We start from the raw sequence: 24,922 nt of genomic DNA, 5'->3' as shown, positions 1-24,922 counted from the left end.
TGGTAATTTCTTTTTGGGATATTGTGAGATACCGAAATATGTATAGATATTTTTGTACGGGATTATGTTTTAAATATTGGTTGTGGAGATAAACATCTGGATGTTATAGTGTTTGTTTTTGGGTTGTTATATAGAACTCTGGTATTTATTTGAGGTTATTTATTATGTTCTATTGCGTGCATGATAATTATGGTATCAAATGTAGGTGATTGGAACACGTGGCACTCGGGCCCCACTTGGTGGGTTTCGGGGCATCACAACCTCCTTCACTACCCATGATCCCGGCCCCCACAATACTCTGTAGGTTTCAACAATTTCTATATAAATTTACTGATGTTTGGTATATTAAAAAAAAAAGGGAGTATAATAAAATAAGGGAATAGAAGAAAAATATAATGAAATAAAAAAATTATAACACACACACACACACAGATATATATATATATATAATTACATGTACTAATTCAAATTTATTTTATTCTTAATTATATGTTAAATAATTTTTTTTTATGTAATTAGGAAGTAAGATGTTATTTTTTGTTTTAATATTTTCAAAAGTAAATTATTTCAAAATTTTTTGTTATTGTATTCATTTTTATATATTATTTTGAAATTAAAAGATTAACTTATTTTTTAAAATTTATTTTAAAAATAAATAAAAGTTAAAAAAAATTTGTATTAAATAACACTTAAAAATATATATTTTATTTAAATGTTAAATTTTTAAAAAATAATATATATTTTTTTATTATTTAAATTAAAAAAAGTTTATGATTCCCACTTTAAAGTGAGATTTATTTTGGTTGCGTGGGATTTTTGCCCGGGGTGGGGGACAGGTGGGATTTTATCTTGGGGGAGTCAGAACGGACTTTTCAAAAGTCCGTTTTATTTTAACTGATAAGAGAGAGTTGGTGCTGACGTTTTTTATTATTATTTTAAAGTTCAAATCGATTTTTGGAAATTCGATATATTTGTGTAAATTTTTTTAATTTTCTTCATATTTGTGTTTTTTTAATTTTTTTCTTTAATATTTTGATAAAAAGCTCAATCGAGTCGGTCAGAAAGGAAACCCCATATAAAAGGTCACCATCTCCATTATTTGATTTTGTTCTCTCTCTTACAGCATCTTCCTTATTTGCTCACACATCCCTGTCTGACTCTGTCTCTTTCTTTTATTACCCCATTATTAGTTTGTTGGGGAGCTGCAGTCAAGTTGGACGCCAGCATGACTGTTTCTGTCGCCGGAAAGTAGACTCGGGCACCTTCTGGAGTCAATTAAAAAGCGATCTCATCCATGAAGCTATAGCTGCTTCAATTCCTCATTCTCCAACATGTTTGCTTCTTCTTCTTCATCACCACTACTCGTATTTCCAATTTTAATCATTTGCTCCGCTGCTTTTGCATTCGTCGGCGCCACCGCTCGCACCACTCTACTCCCCGAAAGTGAAGGTACATCACTCTCCTGCTCTCTCCCTCTAATTATTAATTTATTTTATTTATCGCTACATATATGTTCATGGGGAATGTAGTGAAAGCACTGCAGCAAATAGGGAAGAGTCTGGGGAAGACAGATTGGAATTTCAGCGCAGATCCGTGCGGAGGAGAGTGGGGATGGATTTCTCAACGAAATGATAGTTTCGAGAATGCTCTCAACTGCAGTTGGCCATCCTCCATTAATGATACTGTTCCTCACGTCGTCAGCATGTTCGTCCTTCTTCCTCTTCCTCACCCTCCCTTTCTCTTTACAAATTAAGATAGTTGTTCATCGGCGTCATATCCCTTCTATCTATCTTCTCTAAATAAAGAAAACTGAAAAAAATGCTATATTTTTTATTATTATTTAGAAACAAGAGTAAACAATGAAAAGTATTTTCTAAAGAAATCCTAAGTATTGGTCTGTAAAATAAAATATGCATTCTTCTTTTGTTTCATTTTGTTTTTACTTCCTCTCCTAGATTTAATTACTGTGTCCAATTAAAATCATTAGCGTGTTGTTTAGAATCTGACCTGTGAAGTTTTTGATTTTAAGTAATTTTTAATTTTTAATACAAAATCATATAAAGTTTACTTAAACTTGTGAAATTTTAAATAGCTAAAAGTTAACATAAAGGAATAAAATAAAATAGAATATTAAAATTGTGTGCCAGTTAAAGAGCCACGTTGGTCCGCGTCTTCCGTGAAGGTCGACTTTAGGATATGGCTAAATTTCATTGGTCAAGTGGTGGGTGCCCTATTTAATTGTCATGGACCTCCTAAGTCTTTTCCAGCCAGGGAAAATTTTTTATTATATTTTGTCTATATCTATTTAATAAAGTTAGAAAAAAAATTATTAAATTTTTAATTAATTTTTTTATACATTTTATTATTGAGATTTGATAAAAAGATGCGACTTCCCTTAAATTTTAAAAATTTGATGAAAAGAAATCAAAAGAAACATTAAATTGACGCAAAAAAGTATGTAGGAAAGACAATAAGCTAAAAGATTTTCATGATAAAATGGAACAAGATTATTTGTGAGTTTTAGGCTAATGCTTTTAGCATTGATAAATCCAAAAAAAATAAAAGGAACCGAAAATGTTGAATTGCTTAATTTGATATCTAAATTATGGAAATAGATCAAGCTATTTGTGCCGTGCTAATTCAAAACTTGAATTAACTTTATCAAATCGAGCTTTGTGCTAAAATCGAGCCCAAAATTACTTAGAATTATTTTTCAAAAATTGAGCCAAATTCAAACAAGTAGGTGTTTAGATCTTTGTATTTTTTTTAATACATATATACATACACAAATACACTATATATATATATATATATTTATATAGCTTAAATAACAAAGTTTATACAATATATAAAAATAATATTTGGTATTTTACAAGTAACCCTAACTACTTTTAACTAACTAAACGCATCATTTTTTTAATTAATTTTTTATACATTTTAAAATATTCTTATACAAAGTGTAAGTTTAATTAAAATATTTAATATTACTTGATGTCATTTTAACTTTTTTTTTTTTTTTTTTGTACATGTATTGAAGCAAAAACTTGTTTACTGATCTATTAAAACGTCTCCTTTTAAAAAGGCTTAAATCTGAACTAACATTTAAATGCAGAGTTCTGAAGGGTCAAAGTCTTCCGGGCACTCTTCCAAAAGAATTGGTGAAGCTACCTTACCTACAACAAATGTGAGTGTTCTTTCCATAATTTTTTTTTTCTCCCATCCAAAATCATTTCATTTTTTGCAAGCCCACTCCGTCACTATGTCCAATATCTCGTTTAGACGTCTCAATTTTTTATGATGTCGCTCACTCAGAGTTACGAACTATCTGCTCTGATACCATTTGTTAGCACCGGAAGAGCCCATGGGTGGATTTGATATACATAAGTGAGCACCAACTTGACTAGAAAACTTAAACCTATTGGGTTTTGACCCAATCGTGTATATAAATACCCATCATCTACTCAAATTTTTCAATGTGAGACAAACTTACGAGTGAAACTCTCAACAATTTGAACCTTAGTTGGTCTTGCCATACTAAATTGATTTAAGAACTCAAAAGATTTCATATGTATTTTTTACTTTTGATAATTTTCTTATAATGAATAATTTTTTTTAAACTACGCATTGTACTATTCTGCGTATAATATTCTTCTCTTATGAACGAACATATTTTCTCGCTAGAAAAAAAGATTATAAAATAGACTTATACTTTCAAATGTCTATATATCCTTATTTTTAAATGCCTACCGTGTGACAATAGATCTCGCTATTTAGAACAATATTTGTCACATAAAAATAAAATAAAATGAAATTAAAATGATCAATTTTTTTCTTCATATTGCCTTAAATTTGTTAATCTCATTTCATTCTTAATTTGTTCTATTCTTAAATATCAAATCTGTTCTATATATTAAAAGTAGTTTTGGATCCTTAGTGATGCATTGTGTCCCTTCTTCACATTTTTTGACCAGAGCAAGCTTGGGAATAATATTTATGAATTGGTAATGATTTTTGTTTATGTTTAGGTGGATTTGGGTTAATTAGTTTGTCATGGAACGCTCTTTATTTATTTATTATATTGTTGAAAATAAAATAATAAAGTAACATTTTGAATTCTAAAACCTATAACAATATTGGGTCCAACTCTTGTGAAGTATTTGCTTTAACTCACTGGCCTTATGAATTTGTCTTATAAAATATGTCTCACTTAGTTGGAGTCCAAAGTCTCCTTAAAAGCCCAAGATCTCTCTAGTACACATCCAATGTGGGATCGTGATAGACTCTCCCATTCAATCTCCGAGTTATAATCAAAGTAACTTATATATAGGATACACTCACATGATAGTGCCATCAAGGTGGCTCTACTACCAAATATAACGGCTTTTTAGTCGAACTTCGGTGAGATATTGTCTATTTTGGCCTACTGGCTTCATGAATTTATCTTATAAAAGACATTTTACTTAATTGAAGCCCAAATCCTCCTTATAAGCCTAATATCTCCCTAGTACACCTTTGATGTGAGAGACCGTGAGACCGTAATGTATGCATATTTTTTGTGGATCTTTCAAAATAATGATAATAAAATTACAAGAGGGGGCCATTTTTTAAATTTCTTCTCTCTCCATTTCTTCCTATTTTTATTTTTGTCAAAAAAATACATCTCACATCTGTGCGTGATCCCATTGATTTAAACTAATATAAGTACCCTGTGATTCTTCATAAACTAACTTCACTGTAATACAGCGACCTCACACGCAACTACCTTTCCGGCACAATTCCTCCAGAATGGGGTTCATTGCCTCTGGTGAACATGTATGCGTTCTCTCTTTCGCTCTTTTTTTCTCTTTCTCTCATCATCATCACCATCTTCAACCCGTTTGATTTGTTGTGAGTCGAGTAAATTAAACGTGTAATCAACGCAGCTCCCTTCTTGGAAACCGATTAACTGGTTCGATCCCGAAAGAGATTGGAAGCATCAGCACTCTCGAGAGCTTGTAAACTTCTGAATTCCCATTCATTTCCTCTCTCCATCTTCTCCCTTGCTGTAATTTTTTTCCTAATGAAATTTCGTTGTTGAATAATTCCGGTTCTAAATTTTCAGTGTGGTGGAGTTCAATCAGCTTTCAGGAGTTATTCCGCGGGAGCTCGGGAACCTTTCCAGCATAAAAAGATTGTAAAGCCGTTCTCTGACTTTTCTATTGTGTGTCAGTGTGTGTGTGCGTGTGTTATTTTTTAATTATTATTTTTGAAAATTTTAACCTAGGGCCTGTGCTTCAAGTGGGCTGCTAATATTAATGTCATTGACTTTACTGGTGCAATTATTTGTTTGTTTATCGATTTACTTCTGTTGAAGGTTTTTGACCTCGAACAATTTTACTGGGGAGCTGCCTGGGACATTTGCAAAATTAACCACATTGAACGACTTGTAAGTCACAGAAATTGTTTGTCTTTTGGGATTTTCAGTTCGCATACACGAATCAGTTACCAGTTTTTTGCATTATTAAATTAATTATTAATTTTCCCCTATAACGCAGCCGGATCTCTGATAATTATTTCACAGGAAGCATACCCAATTTTATTCAGAACTGGGCAAATCTTAGCAGATTGTAAAGTGTTTCCCCTGCACGATATTTCAATTGATCTTAGTTTCATAAATTTGGTACCCGGGCAATTAATCAAAATTAAAATTTGCTAATGACAGAGTGATTCAAGCCAGTGGTTTGGAAGGGCCAATTCCCCCTGGCATTTCTCTTTTGGAAAAGATAACAGACTTGTTAGTGTGGCCATCTCATCCTGGATTACTTTTTAGTTCATTTTGTATGAACCCATGTTGAAATTAAATTTTTTTTGGTTGAAATTTTACATTCAGGAGGATCAGTGACCTAAATGGAACAGAAGAATTGTTTCCACCATTGAGTAATGCCAAAAATTTGAAAATATTGTGAGTTTAATGCATTATTAGTATACATTTTCTGAAATATGTTTGGGAAACTAGTGGTGAAAATACATATTTTATTTTGTTACAGAGTATTGAGGAGTTGCAATATCATAGGACCATTACCTGAGTATCTTGTAGACATGGTGGAACTGAAAACCTTGTAAGTTGATTTTTGTTCCCCACCTTCTAGTTGCACATAAAAGGTAAGTTTTTAATTTTCCTTTTTCTGGGACTGGTCCTAGGCATATAATGCATTCTAACGTAGCTCAGAAGTTCCTTTTGTTGATGGACATATTTTTGGCCACACTTGGTTTTGACCCTTGAGGCCTCACTACTTGACAATAGGATGAACCCCTGCCCAAATGCATATGATGGCAAATGAAATGGTTTGAAATAACAAATAAACTTGAAGAACTCTGTGCGATATGCAGTTAACAATGAATCTTTATCTTCCTTTCTAATGGAAAGTTATGACCTCCAAGGAAAATTAGAAGGAATGACGATACTTGAACTCTTGAAGGATATTGTGAGAAATTAAAGGAAAATTAGATCTAGATCTCACCTCAAATGCCATCCTTGAATTCCAACATTCATTATTGATTGCTTCAACTCAGGACACAAATGTTTGTCTTGAACGTAAAAATCTTTTTGCTGATGCGCTTTTAACCTTTGGGCATAAAAATAGTCCTTGAAATGCAACCAGTTGGGTGCCAGTGCACTTGAGCAAACTAGCTTGACCACTTTCTTCGATAAACCTTTGATTTTGCTTGCAATCTACTCTTTCCTTGCCTTGTAATTCAAGTGGCTATATATATATATATATATATATATATATATATATATATTTGTTTATGGTGTGACTCTTATACTTTGTGGGGGCTTATAAACAAAGGGAGAAAAACATATGTTGGTGCAGTATCAATGACTCATTGACAAGTGCAGGAACCGAGAGTCAGAAAATCTCAGAGCAGAAGACTGGTTGATGAGAGGATAGACTAGTCGATGAGTGAGCTTCTTAGACTCGTCGACAAATCCCCTGTTTTTGTTGATGAGTGCACCTAGGCTGGGAGAAGTTATTTGAATTTTGAATTTGAATGTTGTGACAGTTGGGGATTGGGAGGGAAAGCTCCGAGGGCTTGTTATATATGCTCTTTTGGGCATATTTTGACATAGAAAAGAGAGTAAGAGAGGGGTAAGAGAAGGAGAGAAGATCATTGAGTGTGTATCTTTGATTTTCATAGTGACACTGTTACCAATTGCTCCTGTGGATGTAGGCTTTGCCGAACCACGTAATTCCTAGTGTCATTGCTATCATCTTTACTCTCTTTATATTGCTATGGTTGTGGAATAATTCTGTATTTCACCATTGAGATTGTTGCATATGGTATTATTTGATCCTTTACGATGTTTATTCCGCTGTGCATTGTTTGAAGAGGTGTTACTTTCACAACAATTGGTATCAGAGCGTGTTGTATGACCTCTAAATTGAAGGATTTTTTGGTGCAACATGTTTTGGTGAAAGGTTTATACAGAATTTCAACCGGATAGCATGGATGCAATGACTTGGAATGAATTGGGAGCAATCATTCGTTTTTGTTTGACTATGGACGTGTTGTATCACGTCATGGATGAGAATTCTCCGGCATTAGTTTGGTGAAAACAGGAATGCTGATATATGTCTAAGGGTTCTTCAAAATTTGCAAGTGTAGTGGACGAAGACTCAGAATGTAGTGATAGAGATATGCTGCGTGTTTCATCGGATTCAGAGTGCCTCACGGGTGATTCTTGGATCTTAGATATCAGATGCTTTTATCCTAAAAAATGGTTTGACATCTACAGGTCAGTTTATACTGATTGTATTTTGATGGAAAAATGATATTTCATGCAAAATGTTTGTTATTGGAAATGTCAAAATCAAAATAAATAATGGTGTTGTAAGAACCATATGTGATGTAAAGCATGAATCTGGTCTAAGGAAGAATGGTATTTCATTGAGAACTTTAGACCGTAATGGATATTGTTACGAGTCTAAATGTGGATAAATGAAAGTGTGTAAAGGTAAGTTGATAGTGATGAAAGGAGATAACGTAGTGGGAAATATCTATGCACTGTAGGGTGTTACGGTTGTAGGTGGAGTTACAACTGTAGAATTAGAGTCAGGTATCCTGTGGCATATGTGGTTAAAGCATATGGGTGACTACATGTATTTAGATGTTTGGGAACCAATGATGATAGCATTAGGGGATTGGCATATGTATTTTTGTGTGTTTATCACGAAGGGTCTTGGTGTACTTCATGCAGCGGCTGAGGTGGAGAACCAAACCGGTAGAGAGATTCTCAAGTCAAACATTGAGTCTGAGTATGCTGGTTTCGTTCAAGAAGTTTGTGAGCAGGGTAGGTTATATGCAAGGCTTGTAAGGTACTTCTTGGTGAAGTTAGTGAGTATAACGCATTTCTCGTGTGACCGATCGCCAAAAGTGTTGCTAGATGGGAAAGTTGCAGGTGAATTGTGGGCAGGATTTGCGGTAGACTACTCGGTTGTGAGTGGATGTCCACTGGTGCAATATTCTAGTGATAGAGGATCTAGGCTTGGTGTTTTGTTCGGACAATACATTTTTCTGGGGTATAAGAAAGGTGGGTGCAAGCTGGGTGATCCTATGGCAAACAAAGGGGTGTTGAGGACATGACTTTTGGTGATAAAGTCATGGGGCAGCGTACTCAAGTAAAGGAAGAGAAACAAATGACAGAAAACTGCGGCAGCAGTAATCATGTTATTCAGGTGGAGTTAGGGACTCAGAGTAGATATGCAGGGAGTTCTATCTCAGGTCAACAGTATAACAGTATGAATGAGCATGTGATGCAAGTGGAGCAACAGACTCAGGGCAGAGATGACATAGTTCATATTGCAGGGAGTTTTGAGCTCAGGAGACTAGCAGGATCATGGTGGGCTCATGTGTACTATCAGACCACTACTCAAGTGTGTGAGTTGGTGAGGCTTCCAGTTTGGAAGAGGGTGATAGGATGCCGTGAAGTGATGTATATGTTGTGTGAATAACATGTTATTGGTTGGAAAAGCTTTGACTGAGGCTAATCTGTTGGGAACTCTGTTGAAAGGTTTTAACATGAATGTGTTAGGTACAGCCAAGATGGGTCTTGGTTTGTTGATTTGAATGGATAAAACTACAGGGAGATTGGTATTATCTCAGGGTGGTTTTGTGGACAAGGCTACAGGGAGATTGGTGTTATCTCAGGGTGGCTTTATGGATGGAACCGCAGGGAGACTTCGTTTGCTGTCTCAAAAGGGTTATGTGGAGAATCAATATGGAATGTCTACCGCTCGGTACCCAAGGACGGGCTGTGATGTCCGGGATATGTCAAAGGCTCCCCATGATTGTGCAATGGGGTGTTTCAGCAGGCAACAGAGTGGACTGTCAGTTATTAACTTTGTAGGAGACTATGTAGGGGGTTTTGGTGATATAAGGTTTGCAGAAGTTTTTGTATTTGCTGTTGTGAGAAGGTCTTATTGGAAGCATAGGGTGAAGTTTTCGGGTATTGCATCTACAACTGTATCAGAGTTGATGGAAGAAGTTGAAACTGCATTGGCAAGTTCAAGCGGTGTTGCTTGGACTTGGTGCATGTCTCCAAGTGCTTAAAGGGAGACGGTCCCAACCGAGCGTTCTAAGTTCAAGGTGGAGCAGTCAAATATGTTTTTCGAGTTCTCCTAAGGGGCGTATAATCGCCAAGGTGGAGATTGTTTGTAACGCCCCAAACCCTTAAACTCGGCTCCGGCGCGTTATACCTGATAAAATCCATGATAATCCATATTTCATAACATACGCAGCAGAAAACATAAACATAATCTCCATATAACATATACCATAATATACCAGAGTTTTCTTTTTTCTATCTCTAAATCCATAAAAACCATTCATCACCTGCATTTTCATAAATACATATATCTCCAAAACATTTCAGTATTTTCAGAACCATCCTTACTCAACAGCCATAAAACATAAAGACATAAATATTTACATCCAAATTGTCATTAACATATACCCTGTTTCTTAATATTCCTTAAAAATGCTAAAATACCCTCGAGCTCCTAAGCCCAACCTCGAGGATGTCCTGAAAAAGAAACATTCATATTTGGGTGAGACACATCTCAGTAAGGGAAGAAACATACATATTAAAACAGCATGTGGCCAACATAAGGTAAATAAACATCATTTTAATTACATTTGCAAATCATCACGTAACATTGAAATCATTTTATGAACCTACATAATCACATGCAAATATTTAACCCATGAGATTACTCAAGGATAGGGGTGATTACCCGCCCATACAAGTAGCACCCCTCTGCTCTGATACTTAGGTAACCCTAAGGTCACAACTAAAGCATACCAGTGTACTCACCTTACTCAGTAAGCCCTCAAGTGTTAACTTGATCTCGTACTCACTCATTCAACAATAGTTTACCGGTAAAGGCCCTAAGGATAAAGAATTCTACCCACCCATACAAGTAGGTTCCCTCTGCCCTAATATGTTATGCAGCTACTGCCACATCTGAAACTACTAGTGACCTCGCCTTTTTTAGCAAGTTCTCAGGCGAAGAGTTCGCCTCGCCCAATCGTAACATCTTTTACGTACATACATACTTTTAGTATTATAATACATCATTCCTTTCTGTCATTATACATTCATACACATTCATTCATGTTCATAACTTAACTTTGCATTTCGTTTCACTTTAAGTGACTCTTTCCCATTTACATCATTCACATTTATCATTTCATTTCATTACCATTTCATTGTCATTTCCTTGCATAACATTTTCATTTCATTCCTTCGTACTACAACTAGTCTTTAGCCATCATTTATTAGTTTTCACATAAAAATACGCGAAAATCTGCTACAATTAGTCCACATAGAAATGCTCTAGAATCTGTCAACATGATTGTCTTTTACCTGTCTTACATTTACATGGTTGCATTTAACATACACAAGCAACATTATCCATATCATATTTTATTCATAAAACTTTACTTACTTAACCTACATCTCGTATATCATATATTCGCACAGATTCTCGTGCCACACAGTTTTAGCAGTAAAATTCATATACATTCCTTACAAAATAAGCTAACCCATAATTAATATTTATATGCTGAAAATATGTTTCATTTCTTACTTAATTCCTCATAAAATACTTTTCACTTTCATTCATTTACTTTCACATATACATAACTATATAAACAATCATAAGCTCAGAAAACATAAATTTCATGGCTGGCATTTTAAACTCACATATAACATATATACATAAATAACATATAATTCATTTTAATTCATGAAAAACCTGATTTAATATATAATTTCCCCCTGACCTGACTTTCAATCTATGCCTGTAGGATCCCCGAACTGATACCCACAGCGTTCACTTGGACCCTGAATCCAAAAATCCTATTTTAATTAAATAAATTCCAATTAACTCAGATCTTAAGAAAAACACCTATTTACTACTTCTTAGGCTCCAAATAACATTATTCCTTAAGAAAATCCCAAAATAATTCACTTACCTTGATTTTGGGATGTTTTCCAAACCCCTCAATCCAACGATCAGCTCCAACAGCCTTGCAGAGAACAATCTTACGAACCTCGTGGAGGTTCCGGATCGTCAAACCGGGTCAAGAGCGGCTTGAAATCGAAGAGAGAAGGCTGGAGGTTCGTTTTAGAGAAAGAGAGAGAGGAGAGAGAGTTCGCGAAATTCACGCTCAAAAATGAAGAACCACCTATTTATAGGTAGGACTTCATCGACGTGATACGTGGATTCATCGACGAGGCACTATAGAGACTTCATCGACAAGAAGATACCTTCGTTGACGAAATTCAGAGTTCCAAAATTCTCTCTCGGGATTCCTTCGTCGACAAGGAACTAGTGTTCGTCGACGAGCTTAGAAGGACACTCGTTGACGAAGATAGGACTTTCGTCGACGAGGCCTGCTTTTCCTTCTTAAATCCTTCCTTTATCCCTTATTACCCATTAATCCATTTTATTCATTATATTTTCTAATTATTTTAAATTCTGGGTCATTACATTCTCATCTCCTTAAGAAATTTCGTCCTCGAAATTTTACCAACTAATCATACTTTCACATTACTTACATTCATTTGCTAACTACCATCATAAGAACTCAACATACATATCATCATATAAACCATTCAATCATTCTTCATTAAACAAAATGTATCATACCTGCTTTTCTGATGGCATCCTCCTCAGCTCGGAGTGTATACAATCGAGGCGGACCACCTCTTCCAAGTGGTATCTGCTGCTTTCCTTTGTCCTGATTTTGAGCAGCTACCATAGGCAAGGGTTCTCGGCAATCTTTCTTGTGGTGCCTTGGCTTACCGCACCTGTACCAATTTGGAGTGCCATACTAGCATTCGCCCCTATGCCTCTTATCACATTTCGGGCATACAAAGCCCATTGCTTCTTTTCCTTTTTTCGCTGATCCTTGAATGGCCTCAGACTAAAAGCCAAATGGTGCAGGTCTCTTCTTTTGCTCTTAAGGCTCAGTGTTGCCCTGGATACTCTTTTCCAACACCGAGACCTTATCATCTATTTCTGAAAAGCTCAGGACTTAAGACTTGACCACCAGCTCGTAGATCCTGCGCCTCAGGCCTTTCTCAAATTTCCTGGCCTTCCTTCATTCGGGACCAGAAATGGAGCGAAACACGATAATTCCACAAATCTAGCTGCATGCTCCGCAACCGTCATATCACCCTGAGTTAGATTAGTGAACTCTCCCAAGTAAGAGCTATTTTTACCACCCTTTGATCCTCTAGCAGTTTCGCAGATGTCATCTTAAAAGCGGCATAGTGGACCTTTTTTTCGTCCGTGTAGTCGAGTACAACCATAATCTCCTCTATCTCTTGTACCCAGTTCTCTGTAACCACAAGATCAGGTCCTCTTGTAAAGGCAGGAGGGTTCATCCTCATAAATTCTTTTATGCTGCAACCCTGTCTTGCAAGTGGACAATTCTGTTCCTTTGGATCCTTCTTCATTTCTGCTTTAACGTGATGGACGATACCTTGCAGCACCTTAGAGGTATCTATTTCTTCCTCGCTAGAGGTCACCTTCCTTCATCCTCTATATTCTCATCTCAAGAATCCATGCTGAAGATAGGACAAAAAAGAGATAAGATTTCCTTATCATAACTTCAAATATCATAATCATTAACTTAAATCCAATAAAAATCCAAAGTCTTCATATAAGGACCAATTTCATAATTCAGAAATAAAAACATCTAAGGTTTATCGTGACTTTTTAGAGGCCGTCGACCGCTTCAGAAAAATCACAGGAAATCGTCAACGTAATTTTGTCTCTAAATCACAAAACAAAATCCTATACTTCGCTATACCAAACCTATTTCTCAGTATTTAACCTATTCATCTAGTATCCTTATCCTAATTATTTCCTATACTCTGGTATAAATAATTTCCTAAATCGTCAAAATCCCCAAAATCATTGCTCTGATATCATAATGTAATGCCCCGAACCCTTAGACTCAGGTCCGACGCGTTATACTTGATAAAATCCTTGATAATCCATATTTCATAATATACGCAGCAGAAAACATAAACATAATCTCCATATAACATATACCATAATACCGTAATATACCAGAGTTTTCTATTTTCTATCTATAAATCCATAAAAGCCATCCATCACTTGCATTTCCATAAATACATACATCTCCAAAACATTTCAATATTTTCACAATCATCCTTACTCAACAGTCATAAAACATAAAGACATAAATATTTTCATCCAAACTGTCATTAACATATACCCTGTTTCTTAATATTCCTAAAAAATGCTAAAATACCCTCGAGCTCCTAAGCCCGATCTTGAGGATGTCCTGAAAAAGAAACATTCATATTCGGGTGAGACACATCTTAGTAAGGAAAGGAACATACATATTAAAATAGCGTGTGACCAACATAAGGTAAATAAACATCATTTTAATTACATTTGCAAATCATCACATAACATTGAAATCATTTTCTGAACCCACATAATCACATGCAAATATTTAACCCACGAGATTACTCAAGGATAGGAGTGATTACTCGCCTATACAAGTAGCACCCCTCTGCTCTGATACTTAGATAACCCTAAGGTCACAACTAAAGCATACCAGTGCACTCACCTTACTCAGTAAGCCCTCAAGTGTTAACTTGATCTCGTACTCACTCATTCAACAATAGTTTACCGGTAAAAGCTCTAAGGATAGAGAATTCTACCCACCCATACAAGTAGGTTCCCTATGCCCTAGTATGTTATGCAGCTACTGCTACATCTGAAGCTACTAGTGAACTCGCCTTTTTCAGTAAGTCCTCAGGTGAGGAGTTCGCCTCGCCTAATCGTAAAATGTTTTACGTACATGCATACTTTTAATATTATAATACATTATTCCTTTCTCTCATTATACATTCATACACATTCATTCATGTTCATAACTTAACTTTGCATTTCGTTTCACTTTAAGTGACTCTTTCCCATTTACATCATTCACATTTATCATTTCATTTCATTACCATTTCATTGTCATTTCCTTGCATAACATTTTCATTTCATTCCTTCACACTACAGCTGGTCTTTAGCCATCATTTATTAGTTTCCACATAGAAATGCGCTAAAATCTACTATAGTTAGTCCACATAGAAATGCGCTAGAATCTGTCAACATGATTGTCTTTTAGCTGTCTTACATTTACATGGTTGCATTTAACATACACAAGCATCATTATCCATATCATATTTTATTCATAAAGCTTTACTTACTTAACTTGCATCTCGTATATCTAACATATATTCGCACGAGATCTCATGCCACACAGTTTTAGTAGTAAAATTTATATACATTCCTTACAAAATAAGCTAACCCATAATTAATATTTATATGCTAAAAATACGTTTCATTTCTTACTTAAATCCTCAGAAAATACTTTTCACTTTTATTCATTTACTTTCACATATACATAACTATATAAACAATACTAGGCTTAGAAAACATAAATTTCATGGCTGGCATTTTAAACTCACATATAAACATATATACATAAATAACACATAATTCATTTTAATTCATGAAAAACCTGATTTAATATATAATTTCCCCCTTACTTGACTTTCAAACTATGTCTGTAGGATCCCCGAACTGATACCCGTAGCATTCACTTGGACCCTGAATCCAAAAATCCTATTTTAATTAAACAAATTCCAATTAACTCAGATTTTAAGAAAAACACCTATTTACTACTTCTTAGGCTCCAAATAACATTATTCCTTAAGAAAATCCCAAAATAACTCACTTACCTCGATTTTGGGATGTTTTCCAAACCCTCTAATCAAACGATAAGCTCCTATAGCCTTGCAGAGAACGATCCTACAAATCTCGTGGTGGTTTAGGATTGTCAAATTGGGTCAAAATCGGCCCGAAATCGAAGAGAGAAGGCTTGAGGTTCGTTTTAGAGAGAAGAGGAGAGAGAGTTCGCGAAATTCACGCTGAAAAATGAAGAACCACCTATTTATAGATAGGGCTTCATCGACGAGACAGGTTGATTCGTTGACGAGGCACTATAGAGAGTTCGTCGACGAGAAGATACCTTCGTCGACGAAATTTAGAGTTCCAAAATTCTCTCTCGGGATTCCTTCGTCGAGGAGGAACTAGTGTTTGTCAATGAGCTTAAAAGGACACTCGTCGACGAAGACAGGACATTCGTCGACGAGGCTTGCTTTTCCTTCTTAAATCTTTCCTTTATCCCTTATTACCCATTTATCCATTTTATTCATTATATTTTCTAATTATTTTAAATTTCGGATCATTACATTGTTGTTTATGGTGTGGCTCTTATACTTTGTGGGGGCTTATAAATAAAGGGAGAAAAACATATGTTGGTGCAGTAGCAATGATTCGTCGATGAGTGCTCTGTGCTCGTCGATGAGTAGATATCGAGAGTCAGAAAATATCAGAGCAGAAGACTTGTCGACGAGTGGGCTTCTTGGACTCGCCGACGAATCCCCTGTTCTTGTCGATGAGTGCACTTGGGTTGCGAGAAGTTATTTGAATTTTGAATTTGAACGTTGTGACATTTGGGGATTCGGAGGGAAACCTCTGAGGGCTTGTTATATATGCTCTTCTGGGCATATTTTAACATAGAAAAGAAAGTAAGAGAGGGGTAAGAGAAGGAGAGAAGATCATTGAGTATGTATCTTTGATTTTCATAGTGAATCTCTTACCAATTGCTCCCGTGGATGTAGGCTTTGCCAAACCATGTAATTCTTGGTGTCATTGCTCTTTTCTTTACTTCTCTTTATATTGCTATGGTTGTGGAATAATTCTGTATTTCACCTTTGGGATTGTTGCATACGGTATTGTTTGATCTTTTACAATGTTTATTCCGTTGTGCATTGTTTGAAGAGGCGTTACTTTCACAACATATATATATATATATATATATATATATATATATTGTTTGAACTCATTCTGTAGATATGGTATTTCCCGACTATCAACACCCCAAAGACAATAAAACATGACTTGTCTTATTAAGACTAATCATTGGGAACTGACTTTGGAAACTGGAAGAGGTCATGGGTGTGAGGTTTTTTGCGAATTGCCAACAAACCTAGCATTTTGACTAGTCCCATGGTAGTCTGACTATTGTTCAACTTCATGAAAAACAACTATTCATGTAAAATCTTCTTGTAAGGGCTAGTTGTCACGATCTTATATTCTTGAGTTCGTGACAAATGTAAAGGAGCCATATCCATATGAGTAACCTTGGAAGGATGATGTGCATGTTATAATGTTGTAAAAAATGGAAATTAAACTTGCAAGGTCAATGGTAAGTTTTCACATGTCTTCGAGAAATCAGAGGCGTGGGGCTTTTGTCTTTTATAAGGCCTCCCGATCTTTAAAGGTCAGGTAAAAGAAGCCCCCTAATTTGGAATAAGCTCAATAAGCAAATAATCGCTGTTGGAATCATTGGGGATTGTGTCTTCACACGTCTTTGGAGATCCCAAGGTGAGGGTAGCTTATACTTTTCGTAGGGTTGCCCAATATATTATGGATTGGTAATTGAAATAAAAGGGAAGAATTTGAGTCTTGATCGATTAATTTTGAAGGTAACCATAGGCTAATGAGGTACCTTCCTTTGGATAGGTGTAAAGGGGTTCCAATACCTCCCTTTACATAACCGTACTCCCGAATTTGACCTGGTTGCGCAGACTATTTGACTATTAGCTTCCTTGGACCTAGGAATAGCTTAAAGGTCAATGAACTGATAGCATATTAAATAGGTGTTCTAACCTCACCTAGAGTTAAATAGGCTAGTGGTGATTCCCTTGGACCATATTTTGATCCATTTTTAACTACATGCATTACCCCTTTACATAATTTTGAGTCCGCCCTTTGGTTGAGCTGACACGGAGATTCAATCCACCCCCTCCGAGACGTCGCAACATCGGCCTTTCATGAGCGGACGAAGCACGTTGAAGTTGATTGCAACTTTGTTTGGGAGAAACTTGTGCAAAAGCTCATTACAACCGCTTATGTGAAGTTAGACATGCACCTTGTTGATTTGTTTACCAAAGCGTTGGGGGGTGCTTGTGTTAAATTCATTTGTAACAAATTAGGAGCTTATGACATTTATGCTCCAACTTGAAGGGGAGTGTTAAAGGTTATATATGTCTTTTAGTAGTATTATTATTGAGTGTGTTAGTACGTTAATTTAGTGAGAATTAGTAAGTGTATTATTGTCATTAGAATGTATATAACTTGAAGAGGGAGAGACCTATCTTCAAGTTAGGTCATTCATTTTTAATCAAATCTTAACAGTCCACTTATAAAACATTGAGTTGCTAGTAATATCATTGGTAGCTTGATTATAAAAATATATATGTCTGGGTTTCATAACCAAGAATCCCACCTCTCGCTCAAGAGACTTCAACCACATAAGCTCACTCTTAGTATGAGGCATAGCTTGGCATCATGCTTCAGCACTAGATCTTGCTAACAATAGTTTGTTTCTTGCTATGCTAGGCAACCAAACAACCTCCACAAATGAACAATATCCAACATTTATATATGAACAAAACTAGCCCAATTTGCATCATAGTATCCCATGATATGTAGTTTCTATTACAACTATATATCAAACTTCTACTAGGAGGTCTTTTGAGATATTGTTGAATCCTACAAATAGCATCATAGATTTCCAATGTGGCTAATCAATATTTTCCATAAATTGACTCAACGCCCCCATAACAAAGGATATGCCAAGTTTAATGATAGTCAAGAAGATTAACTTCCCAAGAAACTATCTGGATTGACATTTGTCTTTAAAGCATGGTCCAATATCCATTAGATTGACGTTTATCTTCAAAGCATGGTCCTATATCCATGGACAACTTCACATTGGGATCGATAGGATTATCATGTTTAGCTTCCAACATACCATCACTTAGCAAATCCAAAGTATATTTGCTCAAACAGATTCAACCCTTTTACAATCTCAATATGAAAAAAGTAACGCAAAGGGCCCAAGTCCCTTAATTTAAAATTTTGCTTGAAGCCACTACTTCATATTTACAATCCTACAGTAGTCATTTCTAGTGATGATGAAAACAAAGTACAAGAGTACCACACTTGTTTTCTTTTTTAGACACAGACAAACTGATCAAAGTAGCACTGATAAAACTAAATATGGAGACCACCATACTAAATTTGTCAAACCAAGCTCGAGGAAATTGCTGAGAACCACAAAGGTCTATGCAATCTACGTACCTTATCATCCTTTTGCTAACCCAGAAGGTTGCTCTGTCTACCTACCAATCTCTATACAAAAAGGCATTCTTCGCATGTAACATCTTTAAGGGCGAATCAAAATTAACTTCTAATACATGAATAGAATTTATTTGAGCAATATGCCTTAAAATTATAAATGCTATGTGTTCGGGTGCACTGCTTGGCAACCGATTCAACCTTACGCCATTCGATTAGGAAGATGTTTGATGGTATATGCCCAGTGACATCTAACCAAATTCTTACCAGGAGCAAGATCCACTAAATCCCATTTCCCTAAATATGGCAAGAGCTTTAACGTGTGAGGACATACTACAAACAAAGGAATAGACAAGTCAAAAGAATGCATCAGACAAGGCAAAACATAATGAGCAAGGATAAGCAATGTCAAGTACCTTCTGATGAGCAATTGGCCAATCCAAGTAACATTGGGATAGATCTCAATTACTAGAAGCCAAAATAGTGAAGGGCAAAAGAAGCAGTTGAATGGTGGTACTTGGTAGTGATGTATGTGCCTCTTGTTCGTTGTTCATACACTCTCAATTGTTTCTATAGGTCTATAATTGATGGACTCAGAAAAAGGGCAAAAGTTTTCTCTACAAGGATAAAGGTAAGAACACAAGGATCAACACACAAGAGGAACCATAAATCATTCATTGGCTCAAAATAGATTCATCTAGGGAGGGCCCAAGACTAGAGAAAGAAGGTGTCCCCTTTAAAAAAAGGTAGCATTGCACTAACCTATTTCTAGCAAGCGTCGGGATCATAACATCTATGAGTTCCAAACAAAGACACTTATAATGACATGTGGAGAGAACTTAGCTTGGCCAATATATGGAACATGGAACATTAGCAACACATGTGCAACCAAAGACACGAGGCACAAGAGAAAAATGGATGTTTCTGTACACTAGAGGAAAGGGAATTTGTTCCCCTAGAACACTAGAGGGACCTTAAGTTCAGAGGGAGATTCATTATGGAAGCTTTATTTTAATGACACATGCAATCCATAAAGCAGTATTTATTCAAAACATGTAAATCCCAAAGAACACAAAAATGCACCTAAACCAAGGGGTCTAATGGAATCACTATCATACAAACCCAAAGTAATTCTGCTAGACTCCTTGCCCTCCAGGTGACAACCAGGGATTTCATAACTCCTACGACACCAATTCGTAGAATGGTTAACTGCCATTGCGTAGGCACTACCTTTAAAAAAAAAAAGAAAAGGAAAATAAAATAAAAGAGAAAAGACCCCTTTTGGTTATACAATGAGGAAATCACTGCCCAAGCACTCCAATGTGGCTTTAAGGAGCCTAGAGAATTGCACTAAAAAGGGGTTGGCCTTAGAATCCTAGGTTTTTAATGAAAATGTGATGATGGTGATGGTGATGACTGATAAATGCATAAAAATAATTGGTTTTGAAAACGTCGAACTTACATCGCCAACCTGGAAAACCAAAATTTTATATTACCGGTATTTGAAAGAGTGAATGCAATAAGTGAGTTTGAAAATGAAAAAGAGTTTAGTTAAAATGCGATGATATGCATGAGTTTTGAAAATCTAGGGCTTCATCATTAGCCTTATTAAAAATGCTGCAAAAAAAAAAAAAAAAAAGAACATATTTTTGGAATTTTTTAACAATTTTCTATTTTTTTTTGAATTTTCGATGAAGCCAAGATAAAATACACACACACACACACACAAATATTAAAACATATAACACATCCATATACTAATATTCCTACACAGATACATACCTACATACATACACATTACACACACGCGCGCACGCGCGCGCACACACACACACACACATATAGAGGTATTTATGTATGAGTAGTTTTATATATATATATATATATATATATATATATATATATATATATATATATATAAAACTACTCATACATAAATACCTCTAAATGAACAATTTCCAAATAAATAAACATACGCAAACTCAAATGAATAACATACACAAACACAAACACAAATACTCATACATAAATATCTCTAAATGAACAATTTCCAAATAAATATACATACCCAAACACAAATAAATAAACATAAACAAACATAAATTTCTTTAAATGAACTACTTCCAAATAAATAAACATACAAAAAACACCAATAAATTAACATACACAAACATACACTCACCTATGTGTGTGAGTGTGTGTCTATATATATGTATGTATGTATATGTATACACCCACTCACGCACACATATACATACATACATACATACATATATCTATATATATATTTATAGGCATACAACACACACACACACACACACACACACACACACATATATATATATATATATATATAAGGCAACACACGCGCACGCGCACGCGCGCGCGCGCGCGCACACACACACACATATATATATATATATGTATATATATGTATGTATATATTAGACATACACTCTGGCATATGCATATTATCATGCATCTATACATGCATCTACACATGCATGCGATACTAACATGCATTTCATACATATGTATACATGCATCATTCCATGCATGCATCCATGCATCATGTACATGTATCATCTAATGCATGCATTCATGCACCATGTACATGCATCATCATGCCTCCATACCCATATGCATGTATGCATACATACATCATGTCTTGCATTATCATCCATATGCATACATACATCATACCATACATGCATATACGCATACATGCACACATGCATAAACCATTATGCATACTCATACATGCAGACATGCATACTTGCATACATCCATGTTCATGCACCATCATGCATGCATGCATGCATCAAACCTCATGTATATGCTTACATTCATGCATTCATACATCCATGCTCATGCATCATTAGGCATACATGCATTCCATCATATGCATGCATACATACATGCACTCACACATCCATCACCATACATTCACACATCATGCACATGCATACATACATCCATTCACACATGTACCACACAACACAACACACCCATGCACTTCACAACATGTACACAACACACCCATGCACTTCACAACACGTACACAACACACACACCTACACAGTATAACACATGCATAGCGGGGCTCAGAAAAACCAAATAAGGAAATGGAAAAGAAAATAAGAAGAATGATGAAGGAGGAAGAAAGGAGGGGGGAGAGAGAGAGTGCTTACCCCGGGGGGGGGGGGTTGGCTCAGAGCAGGGGAAGGAGAAAAAAAAAGGAAGAATAAGAAAGAAGAAGAAGCAGAAGCCAAAAGAAGAAGCAGAAGCCAAAAGAAGAAGAAGAAAGAAAAGAAAGGAGAGAGAGAGAGAGAGAGAGAGACCATTTCTCCCCAAGAGACCCCTCCTTTTATTTTTTATTTTTATTTTAATTTTAATTTTAGTGCCCAACCTTTGTGGGGTAAAATAGAGTGAGGAGAGAAATAGAAAGGAGGCAAGAGTACGGGAGAAAAAAAAAATGCGCATTGGGGGGGTGGGCCATGTAGCTTGCTGGAGCTTGCACTATTAGAAGCATGCGGGTGCTAGGGCAGTTGGCCATGTGGCTGGGCATTGGCGCATGTGGGTACACATGGTGGAGAGAGAGAGAGAAAAAGGGAGATACAATAAAAAATGAAAAAGGAGAGACAAGGGTGGCTGGCAATAGCATTCGGTGAGCATCTGGTTGCCGGAGCGTGCGGGAGAGGAAAACGGGGAAAAAAAGAACAAAACGATGTCATTTTGGCGTTCAATGGGATGGCCCAAATGGCGTCGTTCCATTAAATGCTAGGCATGTATGCGCCCACGCGAGCGCATGCGCACGCGCCAACCAATTTTCTTCTTCTTCTTCTTCTTATATATATATATATATGTGTGTGTGTGTGTGTGTGTAAATTATTTTAATTAAATATATATACAAAATTTGAATATTATAATAATATAATTTTTTATTGTTATAGTTTTTTTTTTTGAAAAATTTTAAAATTTATTAGATTAATTTTTTAAAAAGTGGGGTCCGCAAAAAAGGCCTAAAATTTTGGAGTGCCTAAAAATGTCAAAAAATTACAGAAAAGCCAGAATTAGGTCATGACTTTCATGCAAAAGCTCAAAATTACAAATTGACTCTCCTTACTATTTCAGATTACTCTGGATCACCCATGCCGTCAGATTTGGCAATGAGTGAGCTGAAAAGCTAGAAATGATAGGGTTTCTGTCTCGATTTTTTCTTTGAATGGTGAAATTATTAAGGGATGCTACCCCATCATTTCAGACTACTTTAGATCTCCCAATGTAGTCAAAATTGGCAGGAAAAGACCAGAAAAGTCAGAACAATAGGGCCTCACCTTGATTTGTGCGTCTAAAGTCAAAATCGCTGTCAGAGCTCTCCCTACTATTTTAGACTGTCCTGAATTACCTGGTGTAGTTTAATTTGGCAGAAAAGACCAAAAAATTCTGGAATGATAGTGTTTTTGCCTCGATTTGTGTGCTTGAGGGTAAAATCACTATCGAACCCCACCTAAACATTTAGGGTTGTTCTGGACTACCCAGAACAATGAAAAATGGAAAAAACAAAGAAAAAAGGTGAAAACACAAAGGAAAAGCTAAGAAGACACGTCGAATTCCACTCGAAGAGTGAATGCTTAGGCAAAGGCCTTAGACGACACTTTAATGTATTCTTCAAAAACACCCTGAAAAAGCCTTAAATTGAAACGAAAAATAAGGTAAAAAGGCCTAAATTTTGCTATATAACAATTGGGCAAAATAGGTTGTCTACAACTGGCATACTGTGTGATTACTTCTTTGGGTTGGAGGCAATATGAAGAGCAGCTTGATTATCACACATCAACTTCATATACTGAGAATGCGGGAAACCCAATTCTTCCAACATGTTCTTCAACCAGACAAGTTCACAGGTAGTGGGAGCCATAGCTCTATATTTTGTTTCAACACTTGGCCTTGCCACCACAGTTTTTTTCTTTTCCAAAGAAACCAAATTACCACCAACCAAGATACAGTACCCAGTGGTAGATCTCCGATCGGAAGGCGATCCAGCCCAATCTGCACCTGTATATCCATGGATATAAGTGTGGCCCTAATAATGATATAAAAGACCTCTCATAGGTGCACCTTTGAGATATCTCAAGATGCGAATTACTCCATTCCAAAGACTTGTCCTCGAAGAGTCTAGAAATTGACTCACAACACTTGTTGCAAAAGATATATCTAGCCAAGTAACTATGAGATAATTCAACTTTCCAACAAGTCTTCGGTATTATCCAGGTTTAAGTGGCAAATCACCCATATCCAGCATTAACTTGTTGTTAGGATCCATGGGTGTATCAACCGCTTTAGATCCCAACAAGCTAGTTTATCTAAAAGATCAAGGACATACTTCCTTTATGACACAACAGTTTCAATACGAGATCTAGATGCTTTTATACCCAAGAAGTATTTCAACAATATCAAATCTTTGTTTTGAAACTTTGTTTGTAGAAAAAGTTTGAGACTTTAAAAACCTTTATCATCATCTGCTGTGATAACAATATCGTCCACATAAACAACAAGAAGGATCCTACCTGATGAAGTATGATGATAAAACAGAGAATGATCCACAACACACCCTCGAAGACCAAACTCAAGTGCTTTAGCACTGGAATGACCAAACCATGCTCTAGGAGACTGTTTTAAACCATATAAAGTCTTCTTGAGCTGACACACTAAGCCTGACTCTCCCCGAGCAACAAACCAAGATGGTTGCTCCATATAAACCTCCTTTTCAAGGTCACCATGCAAGAAGACATTTTTCACATCTAATTGATGCAAAGGCCAGTGATAAGTAGTAGCCAAGGAGATGAACAGATGTATTCATGTAAGTTTGGCAACCAGAGAAAAAGTATCAGAATAATCCAGACCCACGCACCTGAGTGTATCCTTTAGCAACAAGATGGGAGCTCAATTATGCGGAGGTCTTGAAAAAGATGAATTGTATAACGAGTGAGACACATCTCAGTAAGTCGGAATAGATTAATTCCAATGTGTGTCTATCACGAGTTTTGTAACGTCCCCCTTTATCTTAATATAAAATGGAACATAATAAATAAAATGGTCAACCCGAACCCGTGGGTAATGGGGACAAC

General features: G+C 36.0%; 1 protein-coding gene across 4 annotated transcripts in view; it reads left to right on the top strand.

Annotated features, from left to right (window-relative positions):
- The first annotated feature begins 1,107 nt into the window (after positions 1 to 1,107).
- The window catches only part of LOC131150984 (probable leucine-rich repeat receptor-like serine/threonine-protein kinase At3g14840), a 64,895-nt gene continuing 41,080 nt past the window's right edge, over positions 1,108 to 24,922 (top strand). For 3 of the 4 annotated variants that reach the window (XM_058102138.1, XM_058102122.1, XM_058102147.1), the window contains exons 1-11: positions 1,108 to 1,449; positions 1,530 to 1,704; positions 3,113 to 3,184; positions 4,744 to 4,812; positions 4,923 to 4,994; positions 5,102 to 5,173; positions 5,354 to 5,425; positions 5,535 to 5,606; positions 5,702 to 5,773; positions 5,870 to 5,941; positions 6,027 to 6,098. In XM_058102138.1, coding sequence (XP_057958121.1) covers positions 1,332 to 1,449; positions 1,530 to 1,704; positions 3,113 to 3,184; positions 4,744 to 4,812; positions 4,923 to 4,994; positions 5,102 to 5,173; positions 5,354 to 5,425; positions 5,535 to 5,606; positions 5,702 to 5,773; positions 5,870 to 5,941; positions 6,027 to 6,098 — 938 coding nt within the window. In that variant the 5' untranslated portion in view covers positions 1,108 to 1,331. The remainder of the gene's footprint in view (positions 1,450 to 1,529; positions 1,705 to 3,112; positions 3,185 to 4,743; positions 4,813 to 4,922; positions 4,995 to 5,101; positions 5,174 to 5,353; positions 5,426 to 5,534; positions 5,607 to 5,701; positions 5,774 to 5,869; positions 5,942 to 6,026; positions 6,099 to 24,922) is intronic. The other variant, XM_058102128.1, reaches the window with a different exon arrangement.

Source organism: Malania oleifera, chromosome 1, assembly GCF_029873635.1.
Source record: "Malania oleifera isolate guangnan ecotype guangnan chromosome 1, ASM2987363v1, whole genome shotgun sequence".
NCBI lineage: Eukaryota > Viridiplantae > Streptophyta > Magnoliopsida > Santalales > Ximeniaceae > Malania > Malania oleifera.
This window is presented reverse-complemented; position numbering and strand designations above follow the sequence as displayed.